This window comes from Passer domesticus, chromosome 6 (assembly GCF_036417665.1).
Source record: "Passer domesticus isolate bPasDom1 chromosome 6, bPasDom1.hap1, whole genome shotgun sequence".
NCBI classification, from domain to species: Eukaryota; Metazoa; Chordata; class Aves; order Passeriformes; family Passeridae; genus Passer; species Passer domesticus.
This window is the reverse complement of record NC_087479.1, coordinates 32,798,167-32,813,269: the sequence shown is the minus strand read 5'-3', so window position 1 is coordinate 32,813,269 and position 15,103 is coordinate 32,798,167. Positions and strand designations below refer to the sequence as shown.

Genomic DNA, 15,103 nt, shown 5'->3' with positions numbered 1-15,103 from the left:
AACTGTAAATATTCCATGTCTGGCAAGAAGTAATTTTAATTAGTGAAGTAATTACATGCTACTTCTGAACAACTTTGATGGTGGGAACAGTGACTGTCAACTTCCAAATATTATCTAACACAATACTGGTCTAGGTGGCATGATTTATAACCCTTACTTGCCTAATCAAGAGTGGAAAATTCTGACACAAATCCAAACTTCAACTTGAATTCTCTTTGCTGATAAGAATGATGTTCTACATCAAGTGAGCAGTTTCAACTGCTAACAAAGAGCCTAATACATTTTTAATATAGCAGCAAATCAATTTAAGTTAAAAATGCATTATGTATAACTTTTACATCCATGCATTAAAAATAGATCTGCACTTGACAGTATTTCTACTTCTGCGATTTTACAGCAGGCAAACACCAATTAGAGGGGGCTTCTTAAATAAATGGGGAATATTTCAAACAAAGGGAATACAGGCTCCTATAACAATAACATACATTCTCAACCAATAAACATATTCATGTCAGTGCATTATACCACAGTTTGGCATAGAAGTTTTATTAAGGTTGCTGCATTTTTGATAACGTTAAACAAAAGCGTAATGTACGTGAATGCTAATGGATGCCAATAAAACATCATTGAACACACCATCTCAAATTCTTTTCACACTACCCACAATTTATTTTTTTCTAAATGGGCACTACTACTCACACTGTTCCATGTGCAGATGTAGGAATAAACACAGTGCAGGTGGAACAAGCAATGGTAAAAAGTATGGCAATTTTCTTACTGTTTTCAAACTCGTATCACCACTAGATCAAATGCTCTGCTAACACACATAATGGCAAAGATAATGTAACCATGCCCTTACACAAGAGACTTTGTACACTGGTAATTTTACACAAACATTTGTCAGTTCTTTAAAAATATCTATTGACTTCAGTGAAATTTAATGTTCAGAAATAAAATCTAAAAGTCGATAGGTAAATGCACAGCTAGGGAAAGACAGACTACAATAAAGACAAACATTACATAGTGTGCCTCTATTTGTAGCAACTGAATGTCCTAAATCTCATTCAAACTAGAGATCTGGGCATATGAGAGCTTGGTCCTTACTGTCACTATAAAGCGAACAGTTGGACAACTCTCCTGTCACAGCTAAGTTTTGCAAATTCTTCTATCTGCTCAATGCTGCCTTTCAGACACTTCCTACCACAGCCCTTCCTTTTTTCACAATACTGTTGCTATCTCCTGCATCCAAGCTACTTCCCACTTTTCTTCAAACACTCCAAGTCCTGCAGTCTCATCACTCAAGAGCCACAAACATTGCTTTGGTCTGTATCAGACCTTTACCATTCAACCTTTACATCCAATTTCTCCTCGAAAATTCAGTACTTTCAATCCTCTGATTTCAGACTCATTTGATCATTTTTTCACTGTCTGCTGGCACATTTTGCTCCTCACCTATGCCTGCAGCCTCAGTGATTCTCTAGCTTCCCCACAAAAGAAATCAGAATTCACACCTCGTGCTCCTGGTAGTTTTTCAAAACCCAAACACCTATTCCTCATATCAGAAATCTATCTTGGCAAGCAGGAAAGGTCATATTTAAGGAAAAAGAGGAAAAAAACCCAAAACAAACATTCTAGTCCTGGGTGGTGAAGTTCTGTATTCTTTTTATATACCTTTTCCAAACTGACAATTCACTTCTGAATGTGCTATTTTGCTTTGCTGTCCTGAGCTGAACTTAAGTTTCAGAAGCTGCAGCAGATACAGGGTTATAGCACATACAGTGGTGGACACTGTCCTTTAAACACTTTTAAACACTAAGCCAGATCCCATCAAAGATACTCTCATGGTTGTGGAGAAAACTGTTGCACTGCAAAGTCACTTAGAAGTGACCTGATGATGGGACAGGTAGATGATAAAGCAGCTCTCTTTAGGGTTATAAAGCAAATATCTGCTCTCTTTGACCACTTCTAGAATTAAGGGAGAGATGTTTGCCCTTAGTGCAACGAGGAAGATGTCACCTTTCTGAAAACAGATGGGGCAGTGGGACTTTAAAGGGAAGAGGACAAGCGCCTTTAATGTTTACTTTTCAAATATCTGTAACAGCCTGTATTTTATCCTTTTGACTAGACAGGGCTGTGTTTGGAAAATCTGTGTAAACACATCTTGTCACATGGATTTCCTCACATTTATACATCCTGAGGAGTTCAATAATCAAAGAGGAGCGGAAGGGTTGGTGAGGATATTGGAAAAGGGTGTATCCACTAAAGCCACAGGAAACAATTAAAGCAGTGAGATGACAACATCAGAAGATTAAGCTAAGGTGGAAAGATCTGGTGCGTAACTCACTTTGCAGAACCTTAAAACAATATGACCTTTAAGTGGCCAAGTACTAACAATAACCTGGTAAATAGCCAAGGTCAATTTTTGTCCACACTAACAGTGCTGTTGAGTGAAGCCATTGTCCAATGGCTCCAAAAATGAAGCTGTCTGCAAGCTTCACAAAGCAAACACTGTGTTGCAAAGGACTGCTATGCAAACATGGAAGAACTCTTTGCTCAAAAGTGCTCCTCACATTTTTAAAAACCACATATAAAAGAAAAAAAGCAGTCTTAAGAAATAAACTGCGATGGGTGGCGGTGCAAATTTGAAAAAAAGCCAGCAGCTGGTTTGAAATCTCGCTAAACCTGTTACTGTTTCTTACAGAACGATTTGCATAAATCTACTGTAAGGTAATCAAGTGGGAGACCCTGTTTCCAACACCGCATTGGAGAGAAAAATCTAAGGCTCCCTGTTTTTCATAGACTTTTTCTACATAGACTTTCTCCACTATTGCTAGTTTAAATAAAAAGGAACATACTGAAATGTATGTAGGTTTCAGTAAATGTAAATATCAATAGATGCCTACAGAAATTCATATCCAATAACATAAAATGATGGTGTGGAAGCAATCAGAAATAGAAAAAAATACTTTCTCTCCTTTCAAAGAAGCAAACATACTGTTGAAAACTAATTGAAGAAATCAAATTCTACCCTATTCATAAATGCCCCTTATAAAGAGACAATATACATTTTGCCTTTTAAAATGAAACTAAATTGGTGATCCAATTAGGGGCAATTAATTTCAGCATGAAAGACTTTGGAATGAGTTTGTTTTAAAGGACAAAAATGAGGGAGCTTGACTTAGTTAATTAATGAAAATAAAATCTGGATAGTCTGGCTAAGGAAAGAATACAAGAAAGGATTGGCCTATTTAAGTTAAAAGGCAAAAAGACAACTGAGTGCAGACAGACCAATAAGATAGTGAGATTATAAAACAAGGCTTGACACAGCTGTGCAGAAGGGAAAAACTTAGTTTGCTTATCTTTGATGGTATCACATATTATAATCCAATATTATAATGTTAAATAATATCAGATATTGCTCAAAATAGGAGTTAAGATCATAGAACCACTAGGTGCCATTTACTTTCAACTCTATTTCCTAAAACCCTTTCCAAAGGTGAAAATGGTCTTCAGAAACTGTTAGTATGCTTGCTAAAGACCCTACTACTTGAAGTGAATTGCATATTTACATCACAAGAAAATCAATATCTGTGCTTCAGATTCTTGTTTCTCTCTCACATCTTGCATGAGATAGATGTTACTTTTGTGATGAAACCAGTAAACTTTTACTGCAGATGATACATTAATCACTGGAACACGCATGCCTTGAAAGAGCTTCATTAGCCTAAATATCAGTTTTGGCTCCTGGGAACACATAACTGCCTACTGCTAGACTACCTTCAGTGCCTGTTGTGCTGGCTTTGGCTGGGGTACAGACAATTTTCTTCACAATAGCTGGCACAGGTCTATGCTTTGGATTTCTGCTGGAAACACTGTCAACAATACAGAGATGGTTTTTCTACTGCTGTGCAGCTCTTGCAACATCATCAAAGCCTTTTCTGTTCCTCACCCAGCAGCAAATGGGCTAGGGGTGCACCAAAACTGGGGGTGGGACACAGCTGGAACAGCTGATCCCAACCAGAGGGATATCCCCTCCCATATGGGGTCATGCTCAACATGTAAGGCTGAGGGAAGAAGGAAGGTGGAAACATTTGGAATGATGGTGTTTGTCTTCCCAAACAACTGTTGCAAGTGATGGAGCCTTGCTCTCCTGGAGATGGCTGATGATCTCATGCTTGCCATGGCCAGCAGTGAAGTAATTCCTTGTGTTGCTTCAGTCATGTGTGCTTTTGCTTTCACTATTAAACTGTCTTTATCTCAGCCCACAAGTTTTCTTGCTTCTGATTCTCTCCCCATCTCACTGGCTGGGGAGAAAGTGAACAGCTACAGGGGGCTTGGTTGCCAGGCTGGGGTTAAACTGGAAGAGTCTTTTGGCACCATACATAGGGCTCAAAGCATTTGAGACAATGACAGATTTGATTGAAATGTGCTAGATCGAATTTATGGCTGTTATTTCTGTTCAACTAATAATCAGCAGACTCCTGTGATTGTCATGGGGCTCACTTGCCTGACTGTGTATGTCTAGTGCTCCTTAGTGGCTGCTTTTTGCTTTTGCTGCTTGCTGCAGTGCTGTGTAGCCTCAAACCAGCTCAAACCAGCCAAAACCAGCATAGATGTGCATGAAATGCAGATAATGATGATGATGCTGCAAAACTGTAGAAGGATGATACGATATCAAACTGTGACATATTTCAATAGCAAGGTAATATAGACCAGCATAAGAACCCTGCTTGAATGTCTAACAGACATATTAAGGGTGGCAGAGAAAAGGAAAGACATGTATGGATGGGGAAGCACCAGAAAGCATAGAGGAGGGAACATAAAAATGTTGATGGCATGCAGACTGGTAGTTCATTTAGTTCACAGCACTTCATGCAGCTTCTGGGGATACCCAAGCAGTAAAATCAGACAACCTAAAATGATTTACGGACCAAAACAGAGTTGAACTGTTGAGATGAAATCAGAATGATAAAGAGCACATTTACATAAGGAGAACACAGTACAGCAAGGAAATCTAACATATTCAAGAGGTGGAACCAGATGGAGAGACAAATACTCCCTTTACTGTCAGGTTCTAAAGAGTATAGAAGATGCAGCCAACATTGACCTAAAGATACTGGAATAAGAAGGATGCTAGAGAAGTTATGGAGAATGTCATAGCTGATGCTCCACATCCTCTCCATCATTTCAAGCTATCCTGACCAGACCAGCTGGGTACACACATATGGATTCTGGACAGACTACTGAATGCATGTATCTTTGTGCCTTTGAATACATGGATATGAAAGGGTGAATTAAACCCTTTTGTTCTAAAATAGCATCAGCTATCTCTCCTATAACATCTGGCACTGAACTTTGCTACACCATCATTAAATGTTTAATAAGAAAAGACCAACAAGAAGATTGCTTTATCCCTACATTTTAAAAACTGCTGATTATTTCATCAGAAAAGAACACAGCAATAAATGATGTGGATTATTTATTACGTCAAGAGTCAGTGAAGAGACAGAAGCCTATAGCTGAGCTGTTGATTAAATTGGGTTAATGTATGAATGGACTAAGACACTAAAGAAGAGGAACAAAAGAAAACCGAATTCCTACACCCATAAGACTATATGCAAATTCAGCCTACAGGATGGACAGTTTTACTCTTGAAACCATTTTTCATGAAGAAATAAGATTTAGTCAATTGACGTATGTAACAGGAACTAACAACCCCAAAGAAAAGAGAATGGAAAAGGGATGCCAATATTTTTCTGATGCCATCTTCAGCAAGTGATCTGAATTGATCTGAAAACCTCTGCTGCATTGTCTGGAGAAGAACCCAGCAGAATACAGTAGATTGATGTGCATTAGCAACCAGGATTCATCTTAAGGCAACTATGGCCACTTTCTACTCAAATACACATTCTAGTAGCATCTCTTTTTACTAAACATAATTTTCTGTAATCCTGGAACGTACATTGAAAAAAACTAAGAGGAAGTTAAACCCAGAAAAAATCGTGAAGACAGTGGAACTTTTAGGAGGAACAAGTATCTAACTACACCTGTGTGTATTTTTAAAAGAAAAAGCAAGAAACCCTTACAGTGCTTGGAGTGTGATCTCACCTATGCAGATCATCCTAACAATTTTAAACATCCTTTGCACTTTTCCATGCTCTTCAATCTAATCAAAGCTAAACAGCCATGCCCAAGCATTTGCTACCTACTCAAGCAAATTTCCAGGTAAAATAAACTTCAGCTATGCAAACTTCATAAATGAAAATGAAACAAAATTAACTTGGAAATTTAGTGTATGCATTCAAACTTTAAAATACATTCACATATTTGCCATAGTTCACTTTGGTGACCACCTTAAGAAGAAACAATAAGATTCAAGAAGAAAAAATATTATACACTCAAATGAACACAAAATATCTACACTGTGGATACAAATACAGCTTAATAAAACACACCTTCAACAGCATCTTATTAGCCAAGAATTTCTGATAAGTAGCCTGATTTTTCTTTTACTGATAAATATTGAATATACCTACTAAAAAGTTTGTAACAACAAAGACTGACAAAAACATCTTTCCTACTCCACCTGCTCCCATCTGCTAATGTGCTTATTTCACATAGCAATTCTATATTGAAAAAGTACTAGACTGAAAACATAAACATTGATTAGATTTAGTATTAATTTCTAACTCATTTGATTGCATGGATGTCAATGTACACATTTCACATTAAAGTGGTGGATCATGACAGATCATTTTTTGTTAGCAGTAAGCATGAGAACTTACTGAAATAATCAGGGTTTTTTTGTCACAGAAACAACTTTCACCAGCTTTTTTTTTTTTCAAAAAAAAGTTTAAAGTATTTTTCTAGACTATTTCATTTCCGAAATTCTCTGCAACTGGAACATTTACATAAACTACATGTGTCATTCTTTCTACATTGGGAGTATTAGGACTTTAGGTGAATATCTATTTGTGAGGGATAAAGACAATAGTTCTTCATAGGAGACCAGAAGTAACAGAAAGTGACCAACTAGCAGAATTAAATGTAATGTTACAAAGGACATGTTAATGGATGGAGCAGTGGATAGATGAGATGACCGTTTTGCTAGACTTGAAAAAATTCTGAAAAGTAGCCTTGCTTGTTCATTTTAGCTGTAAGATAGAGCCTATAGACTTTCATTACACAGGAATCAAAAGTTATCTATTGCAACTACAAATAGGTAAGGATCTAACTTACTGCTGAGGGTTTTGTCTGGTTCAGTAACCAAACAATGAATAGCTAGGGAAGGGACAGAAAACAAGGAAGGAAAGTAGTGTTGAAGCAAAATGTAAGGAGTGAAGGGAATGAAGCAGAAAGATGGAAAAACCCCCACACTCTCATCTTAAAAGTACTATAACAAGTTCCTTAGGATCCTTTATGATCAAAGGTAACACTGGAAGAAACTTTGCACATTGAAGTGAAAGAACTGAACATCAGCGAGACTGATGATCTTGCAAAGTTAAATACTTTGAACATCTCTTGTCACTGAAATGAACTCCTGGCAATAATTAAAAACCTGTCCTTGGTCTTCTAAATCTGCTTCCTTTGACTTTGACACACAACACTGCCAAAAAATTAAGTACTGATTACATCATTTATGTATGGGAGAAGTGAAGACTTCAACTTGAAAACTGCAATTTTCTTTTATACTCATATGAACCCCCTAAGAGTAGAACAAAATTCAAAGTTTGAAATAATGCCTCAGTCATTTGCTCTGGATATAGTCTATTAAGTTATCTGAAGCTTTAGATCAGAAGTTTTATACGGTTAGCCTAAAAAACCCTCAAGAGTCAACATTAATGCAAATATAAAAAATTCTCAATATTTGTAAAAGTATTTTACCCTAGGTACCCCTACTGCTTTTGTGTCTGAAAAGAACACTGCATTTTACTTCATGAAGATGCCAACCACAAACAGACAAAAACAGAGTGAGATCTTAAAATATCAGCAGCTACTGGAATGACAAGAAAAACTTGTAAGCCACACTGTGTCATCCTAAGCTTCTGTGAGTATTCAGCAAATTCATCTAATCATGTTAAGAAAGCCGTGAAACTTTTAAACAATCAAAACTATATTGAACAAGTTAAAAATATGTCTCAACCACTATAAACTTTATGGTTGAGTGACTGAAAAGGGAGGACTGTTAGTGCAGTTTTCCTCTGAGTAAAACTTGATTGCCTCTATATGTGAATCCATCTACTACAAATATGGTTTAAATGCTCTTTGTGCAGTGGTCGATTTTGTTTGACACTCAAATGCAATTATAGAGAATAAGAAAGGTGTTCTATAGATATTCATTAAAAGCTAACAAAAGCTGGTTTGCGTCATCTTGGGTATGTACCTAATCACTGACATAGAATAATCTCAGTAGCAATTTGTCTTAAAAAGTTCCTACCTACCAAGAAGTAGACTTACTTTTTCTACCAGGAAATCACGTTTATGAAAACTGATTGAAATATCCAGGCTCCAACTCAATATTTATCATTCAGTACTTTGTTAAAAACAGAAATTTTCAGAAAACTTGGATGGTAAGTTGTAAGCAGTAAAGCAAATTTGCAATTAAATGTTGTATTTTGTCTACACGATCTGGTTGTGTACATAAACAACACTATGTCTTCCAAAAGATGATTATGAAAAGGTAAAATCTTCTAACAGATCAATCAGGAGCATTAGGAACGCGTTCTCCCATACCTTTTCTCCAATGTCCTCATGCATTAGTAACCTGCTACTTACATTCATTTAACAGAGGTGCTCCCGTCATTGCAGAAGCTTGATTTTTTTTTTTTTTCCTGAGACACACAGAGCTTTGTGTTATTCAGCAAATTCAGTAAGAGAGATATAAGGGTTCTTAGGACAAACTTAGGACAAAAAAAAAGCAACAAGAAAACGGTACAACAAAATAAACTGGAATATGCAGTTGACAAAGAAATACAGTGCCACTTGCTCTGTGGCTAGACCACCACTCCAAAAATAAGTATAATCAAAGAAATAATTTTTTTCCTCTGACACTTCCCCTTCTTTGTTTCATGCCATATATGCATGTTTTGGAGCCCTGAAATGAGTTCCTAAACCAGCAAATGAGCATATTGAAAAGACACACTTGCAGATTAAAGAAGCAAAATAATCAACCTTGGAATATACCCTGGATGCTGAATTCTATTTACTTTTATTCTCATTACTGCGTGGGGAAGAGGCCAGTATAAATTTTATTCATATTGCATTATTAGAAAGCCAGGATCCAGAAGGAAAAACAGAACAACTGAAGACATTTACAGACACTGATAATCTTGAAGAATTTGAATGAACCACATTTCTTGATAAATTCAGATGATGTTTGAAAACTTGAGGATACTGTAAATGATGAAACAAAAATATAATGGCTAGTTTCTTTTGTTTTTTGAAAGTAATACATAAAATGAACCAAGAACTGTCTAAGTGGTAAAGAAGCTTATGTGCAAAATCCAACCTCTAAGTAGTAGGAACAGATGCCATCACCTGTCAAGTTTATTTTCCAGTATGGTTTTGTTTTCCCTCTATATCAGCTTGTAACAAACTACCATCAAATACATCACAGAAAATCTAATCTAGCTAGCTGTTGCATGGCAATTCCTGTTATAAAAGTGGTGTGGCCTCACACATTTTGAACAAAACCTGATTTTGCAGTCATACATGAAAAGGAAATCTCAACATGAAATACCAAAGCATGATCTAATTATGAAACGAGCTCATCTCCACTAATTGCCCAAACACAGTTTCAGATTTTCAATCTGTTTCAAACTTTTAGTACATTCCTTCTATAATCTCTGAATCTATCAAGACAGTCTAGAGGACTACATTCTGCTTCATGACAGACAGGCTTTACTCCTTCCCATTGTGACCAACTTCCTGAAAACATACAGGTATCGTCTAGAGCTATTCTCAGCAGAGCTGTCTCTGTTTTATGCCTGTTACTGGTCACCTTTGGTTTTCTTCGGACAATTTTATCATCAGGCATAAGGCTCAGTGCAGTTTCTCTGTTTTGTCTTGCTCTTCTGCTCTGAGCACTGTAACGTAAAAAGCTCCACGTTTTTATCTTTAAGCCATCAGACAAGATACAATTTTTTAGGAAAAAAGTGAAGGAGATGCTTACAGATAGAATTTGCTGAACAATCTCAAGAAAAGTAAACCATGTAATGAAGCTCAAGTTTGCCGTCCATCAGAATAATTTTGATTCTATTACAGGGAAGGTAAGTACTGCATAAAACAATCCCATAGGTTAAACCAAAATGTTTCTATGGGAGGTTGCCCATAAATCTTGTTTGCTGACAGAAAAGAATGAGACAGTAGGAGAGAAGAACTAGCAGATGCTGGCAATCATTTCAGCAAGCAGAATAATCTTCAAGGATCATGAGTTAGATAAGAAAGAATGTTATTATTTGCCATCTGCTACTGGTTTATTATAATGTCAGCATCTGGTGCCACAGAAAGATCTCTGTGATGTGAACACACAAAGCAAATTTAGACAGTTTTCTTCTGCTGCAAGGAATTCTGCTGAAGGTAAACATTACAGGCCTTGCCACTGGTCAATTTGCTTAGTTTTTGATGTATGTTACTTAAAGCCTGATAAAAAGTAAACATATAGAGTTCACCTCAATGATTAAATAGTATAGTCTAATCACTAAGAACTGAATAATAATCCCACAAGGTTGGCATTAAAACTTTCTTTCTATTAAATTTTGGCTGGTTTTTGTTTCCAAATGTCAGGCAGCAAATATTTAAGTTTGAGCAAAGCCAGTTTGTTTGAAAGTCTTAAACTGAACAATAATAAAGTGGGGCACAGATCTGCCCCAGCCCAGGCTAGAAAGTTGCACATACATTTTTTTGACAAAATATTGTTTGCTTAATGTTGTTACTCAGTGGCAGGATTATCTATGTTCCTGGGGATACTGAAGGACACTAAATACATTCAGGGTGCTAACATGTCATATTCATGATGGGTATTGCAAGAGATAACATGAAACTTCAGCAACCATAGGGTGTTGGTGGCCCCACAGGTTAAACTGTACACCAGTACACGTGGAATGAGCTACACTGCCCTGCATTTATCTATTATGTAGAATGACACAACCCTTGCATGCGAAACAACCTTGTTCAGCAGAGGCAAGACATTAATCTGATAGATTACAGGGCTGAGCATGGAGCTTGCAAGGCATAAATGTACTTACTTTTGGCGTTGGGCAGGATGCGGTGGAGAGGCGAGAGGTGGCTTGGGCACGAGGAGATTCTGAAGGAGTAGTACTGAGGGAGGCTGTATCACGTGGGAGGACCTGAACACCACGAGAGATGATGGAATCTGGAATCTTAAAGAGAAGAGAGATGGAATTAATAGCAAAACATATACTGTATGTGCAACTAACTCAAAACCTTACCTCAAAAATTACCACAGGAATACCCCACTCCTCACTTTGCACACCTCCTTATACTCCAGTGCTTGGCAGTGGTTAATGGCATACTCTCCTAATTTCAGTAACAAATGCCTAACAAATATATAAGGTCACATTCTAACTGAAGTAGCACAGAACATACCAGTTGTTCTGAAAAAACTATGAATCAAACATACTATAACAGGAAAGAATAAGAAAAAAATTATTTCCTCTTAAACCTTTGTTTCAAACTCAACAATGACCAACAATGATTTCTACCATGGCACTAAGGGAGGCAGATTTTCCATTCACTAACTAGGGGGCAATATTCTAATAAGAAAACCATTTGCTAAAAGTATACTGAATCCCTCTAAAGAAATGTCATGCAATGAGAAAATTTCTCACAAGAAATGTCATGCAGTGAGTAAATACTCTTTATTCCATGAAGACTTTATTTCAGCTACAAAAATTCTCAATGTAAGGCTTGTGCTGCAAAAGCTACAGGCCTCTCTGGAGTGAGTGAAGGCAAAAGCATTAGAAACCACCACCCAAAGCCAATGCTTGGTTTAAAATACATTCTGAGGGGAAAAATAAAATTCAGTCTTTTTTTATTTCCCACGTAATATATTAGAGCGCCAGTTAGGGAAGCATATCCCTCCTGACAAACAACTGGCAATCTGGTAACAATGGATGAGGAAAAGGCTGGGGAAATCAACAACTTTCTGTCAGTCTTCACTGGCAGCCTCTCCTGCCATGCTTCTTGAATGGATGGACCTTGAGCCAGAGGGACGATTAAGCCCCACTCTAAGGGACGATCAGGTTCATGACACCTGAGGAACCTCAACATACATAAGTCTATGGGACCTGATGAGATGCATCCCAGAGTCCTGAAGGAATAGACCAATGTAGTTGCCAAACCACTGTCCATGGCATTAGAAAAGTCAGGGCAGTGAGGTGAAGTCCCAGCTCAGTGGAAGCAGGGAACATTGCATCCATCTTAGAAAAGGTTAGAAAGGAAAAATTGACCTGTCAGCCTCAGCTCTGTGCCTGGGAAGATCACAGAACAGATCCTCCTACAAGCCTTGTTAAGGCACATGGAGGACAGGGAGGTGATTTGAAGCAGCCAGCATGGCTTCACTGAGGGAAAAGCCAGGGAAAATTCTATCACAGCTAACCAGAAAATACAGACATTCAGATCTTTGAAGGCATATACATACACATGCATATTTTAAGATCTTTCTCCTCATTAAGAACTTCTTCATTCAGCCTGAAGTTCTAAGAGGAGCATAGAAGAATCCCCATGTCTGGGGAAAGTGGCAGTAGCAGGCAATAAAAGGAAGCAAGAAAGGAAGATCCAGTGACCAGCCAAATCACTAATGTTGGGAATATCCAGACAGGATTTTTTTAATAAATGGATGCTGTTACCCAATCTGTATCTAGGCATTTTGAGCATTCTTGCCTATTAAGACTTCAGGGCAGATAGAAGCCACTGGAAAGCATGGCTTCCAGGAACAAGCTTGAATCCCAGTTTTTAGATAGGTTGCATCTACATGTAACATAGCTGTTACATTGTTAAGAACATTAAGAGAGCTTTGTTGCTTGTCTCAGTGAAGTTAAAATAACCAATCCTAATACTTGTGTCATGAAATACATGTCATTTCCCACTTCCTTGGTTCCCCTCTATAAATAATGACTGTCTAACTTAGCAACCTTGACTCAGAAATACTGCGTTACATCTAGGGGATCTTATTTCACCATATACCCTCCTCCTCATGTTAAGAGTTTCTTTTGTTTATAACTTGTTTATAAGTTGTGTGAAATCAGATTTTGTTCTCAGAGTGCCACCAACTGCCTCCTTTTTGCTCTACCATGTTCCTAGACTGTTTTTTGCCAGACAGGTTCTGTCTGCTCTTCTCAGAGGATCTTTCAAAGCTAAGCATTTCATGCTATAATTTCCACGTAAATTCTGAAGTCAACAGAGTTTCTTTTCATCAAGGACAGCTACACTGGGGATATCTTCTTCTTCAGAAACAGTGCCTAACTGGCCTCTACATGGTGTAGTATGATTGCAAATCACATTTCAGAGATGTATCTTAAAGGAAAGTGAATCAATGACATTCCAAATTCTCAAATGGTTTGTAGTCAGAAGCATGATTTTCCTTCTGTTCACTTTTTTTCCTGAAATCCCATCTTAAATTCATTAAAGCCCAAAACAGGCTGACAATCCCCAAGTTTTATATTGGCATAGATACTCCCTACACGTTTCAATGCTTATTTTTAATATCCGTGCCTAAAGAAAATTCAGCAAAAAATACACTTTCAGAAGGGCATAAAATAAAAGAAGACAAAGTCAAAGAAAGATCAGTTTTAAGGTTTCAAATAAGATACCTTTTGTCTACTCTCCTGCGATAAAAAGCTGCATGCATCTTGATATGATTGTGCATGGGTCCATTACTCCTTTTATGTACTCCTAGACCCCACAATATGTAGAACATTGCTTTTGGAAATGGTACCATGATTCAGTTCTCCCTAGGTTTACTCTGGGTACTCTAGAGTACCAGATATTTCATACTGTCTCATACCCTTCAGGCAAGAAACATTTTTATTTCTGACCATATTGATCAATCATTACTTCTACAATTTTATCTGATATCAACTTTTTGTAATAAAACCCTCTCTCTGCAATAAAGTCACCGAGACAATTCCAGTTTCCCCTGAATTGCATGTGTAGTACTAATATTTGCCTGTGAGAAAATTAAAATTTAAGTAAAATTTTAGCCATGATATTAATCAGAAAAGGAAGCTGGAGATAAAGGGAAAAGATGGTCACAGGCACTTAATCTCAATAAGAATTATTTCCAAATCACTACCTTTACGTAAAATGTAATTGCCAGAAAATAATTAATATATAAACCTATATAAGTTGTAGAGGAAAATTTCTCACTGAGAGCATAAAGTTAGGTCACAGTTACAAATTTTGCTCTTTTTCTAAAATGAAAGTAGAATGTGCTGTACTGTAAGCACTAATATTATCTTTGAACCACTACAACCTGCTGAATTTTGTGAATCTACTAGTATGTCTATTCCATTAACAGAAACACATAAAAATATAATGTAACATAGGGAAGTTCTCATTTTTCTCACCTATATTTACAGAGTTTTTGAATTTTAATATTAAAAAACTAAATTTAGGCAATATAAGCCTCTAATCAAGTCAACTTCTTGTTAACTCTGTTAAAAAGGTTAATAAATCCATAAGAAATTTCTGTGTGTCCTGGTGCATAGGGACCTGCAATAAAAAAGGGCAGGAATGTTACTGCATTTTGGATAGCTTGTTCTTTTAACTTTCAGTAAGTCACACTGAGCATTTATGATCTGCTTCCCTAATATTTTTATTAATTTTTCAATTTCAAACTAATTGAATACAGAGCAGAGATCTCAAAACTTTAAATGGGGTACAATGAAATTCTTAGTTCTTAGTGAAAATAGTTCAGTTTGCACTAGCTGGAGTGGAAAACCTGTTGTAACCTACTGACAAAGAAAGTAATGAGAAATGGATGAAGTGACAGAGAAAGATATTCACCATATCCATCAGTCATGGCTTCCATAATTTTTATCTGACCTGGCCTTTCTCTGGCGTATTTTTATTTTAGTTTAAA

The 15,103-nt window shown here is 37.0% G+C and overlaps 1 protein-coding gene across 23 annotated transcripts in view; it reads right to left on the bottom strand.

The window, feature by feature from the left end:
* GPHN (gephyrin) overlaps window positions 1–15,103 on the bottom strand; it is a 266,641-nt gene that overhangs the window by 76,462 nt on the left and 175,076 nt on the right. For all 23 annotated transcript variants that reach the window (XM_064424218.1, XM_064424222.1, XM_064424221.1 and 20 more), the window contains one exon: window positions 11,247–11,381. In XM_064424218.1, coding sequence (XP_064280288.1) covers window positions 11,247–11,381 — 135 coding nt within the window. The remainder of the gene's footprint in view (window positions 1–11,246; window positions 11,382–15,103) is intronic.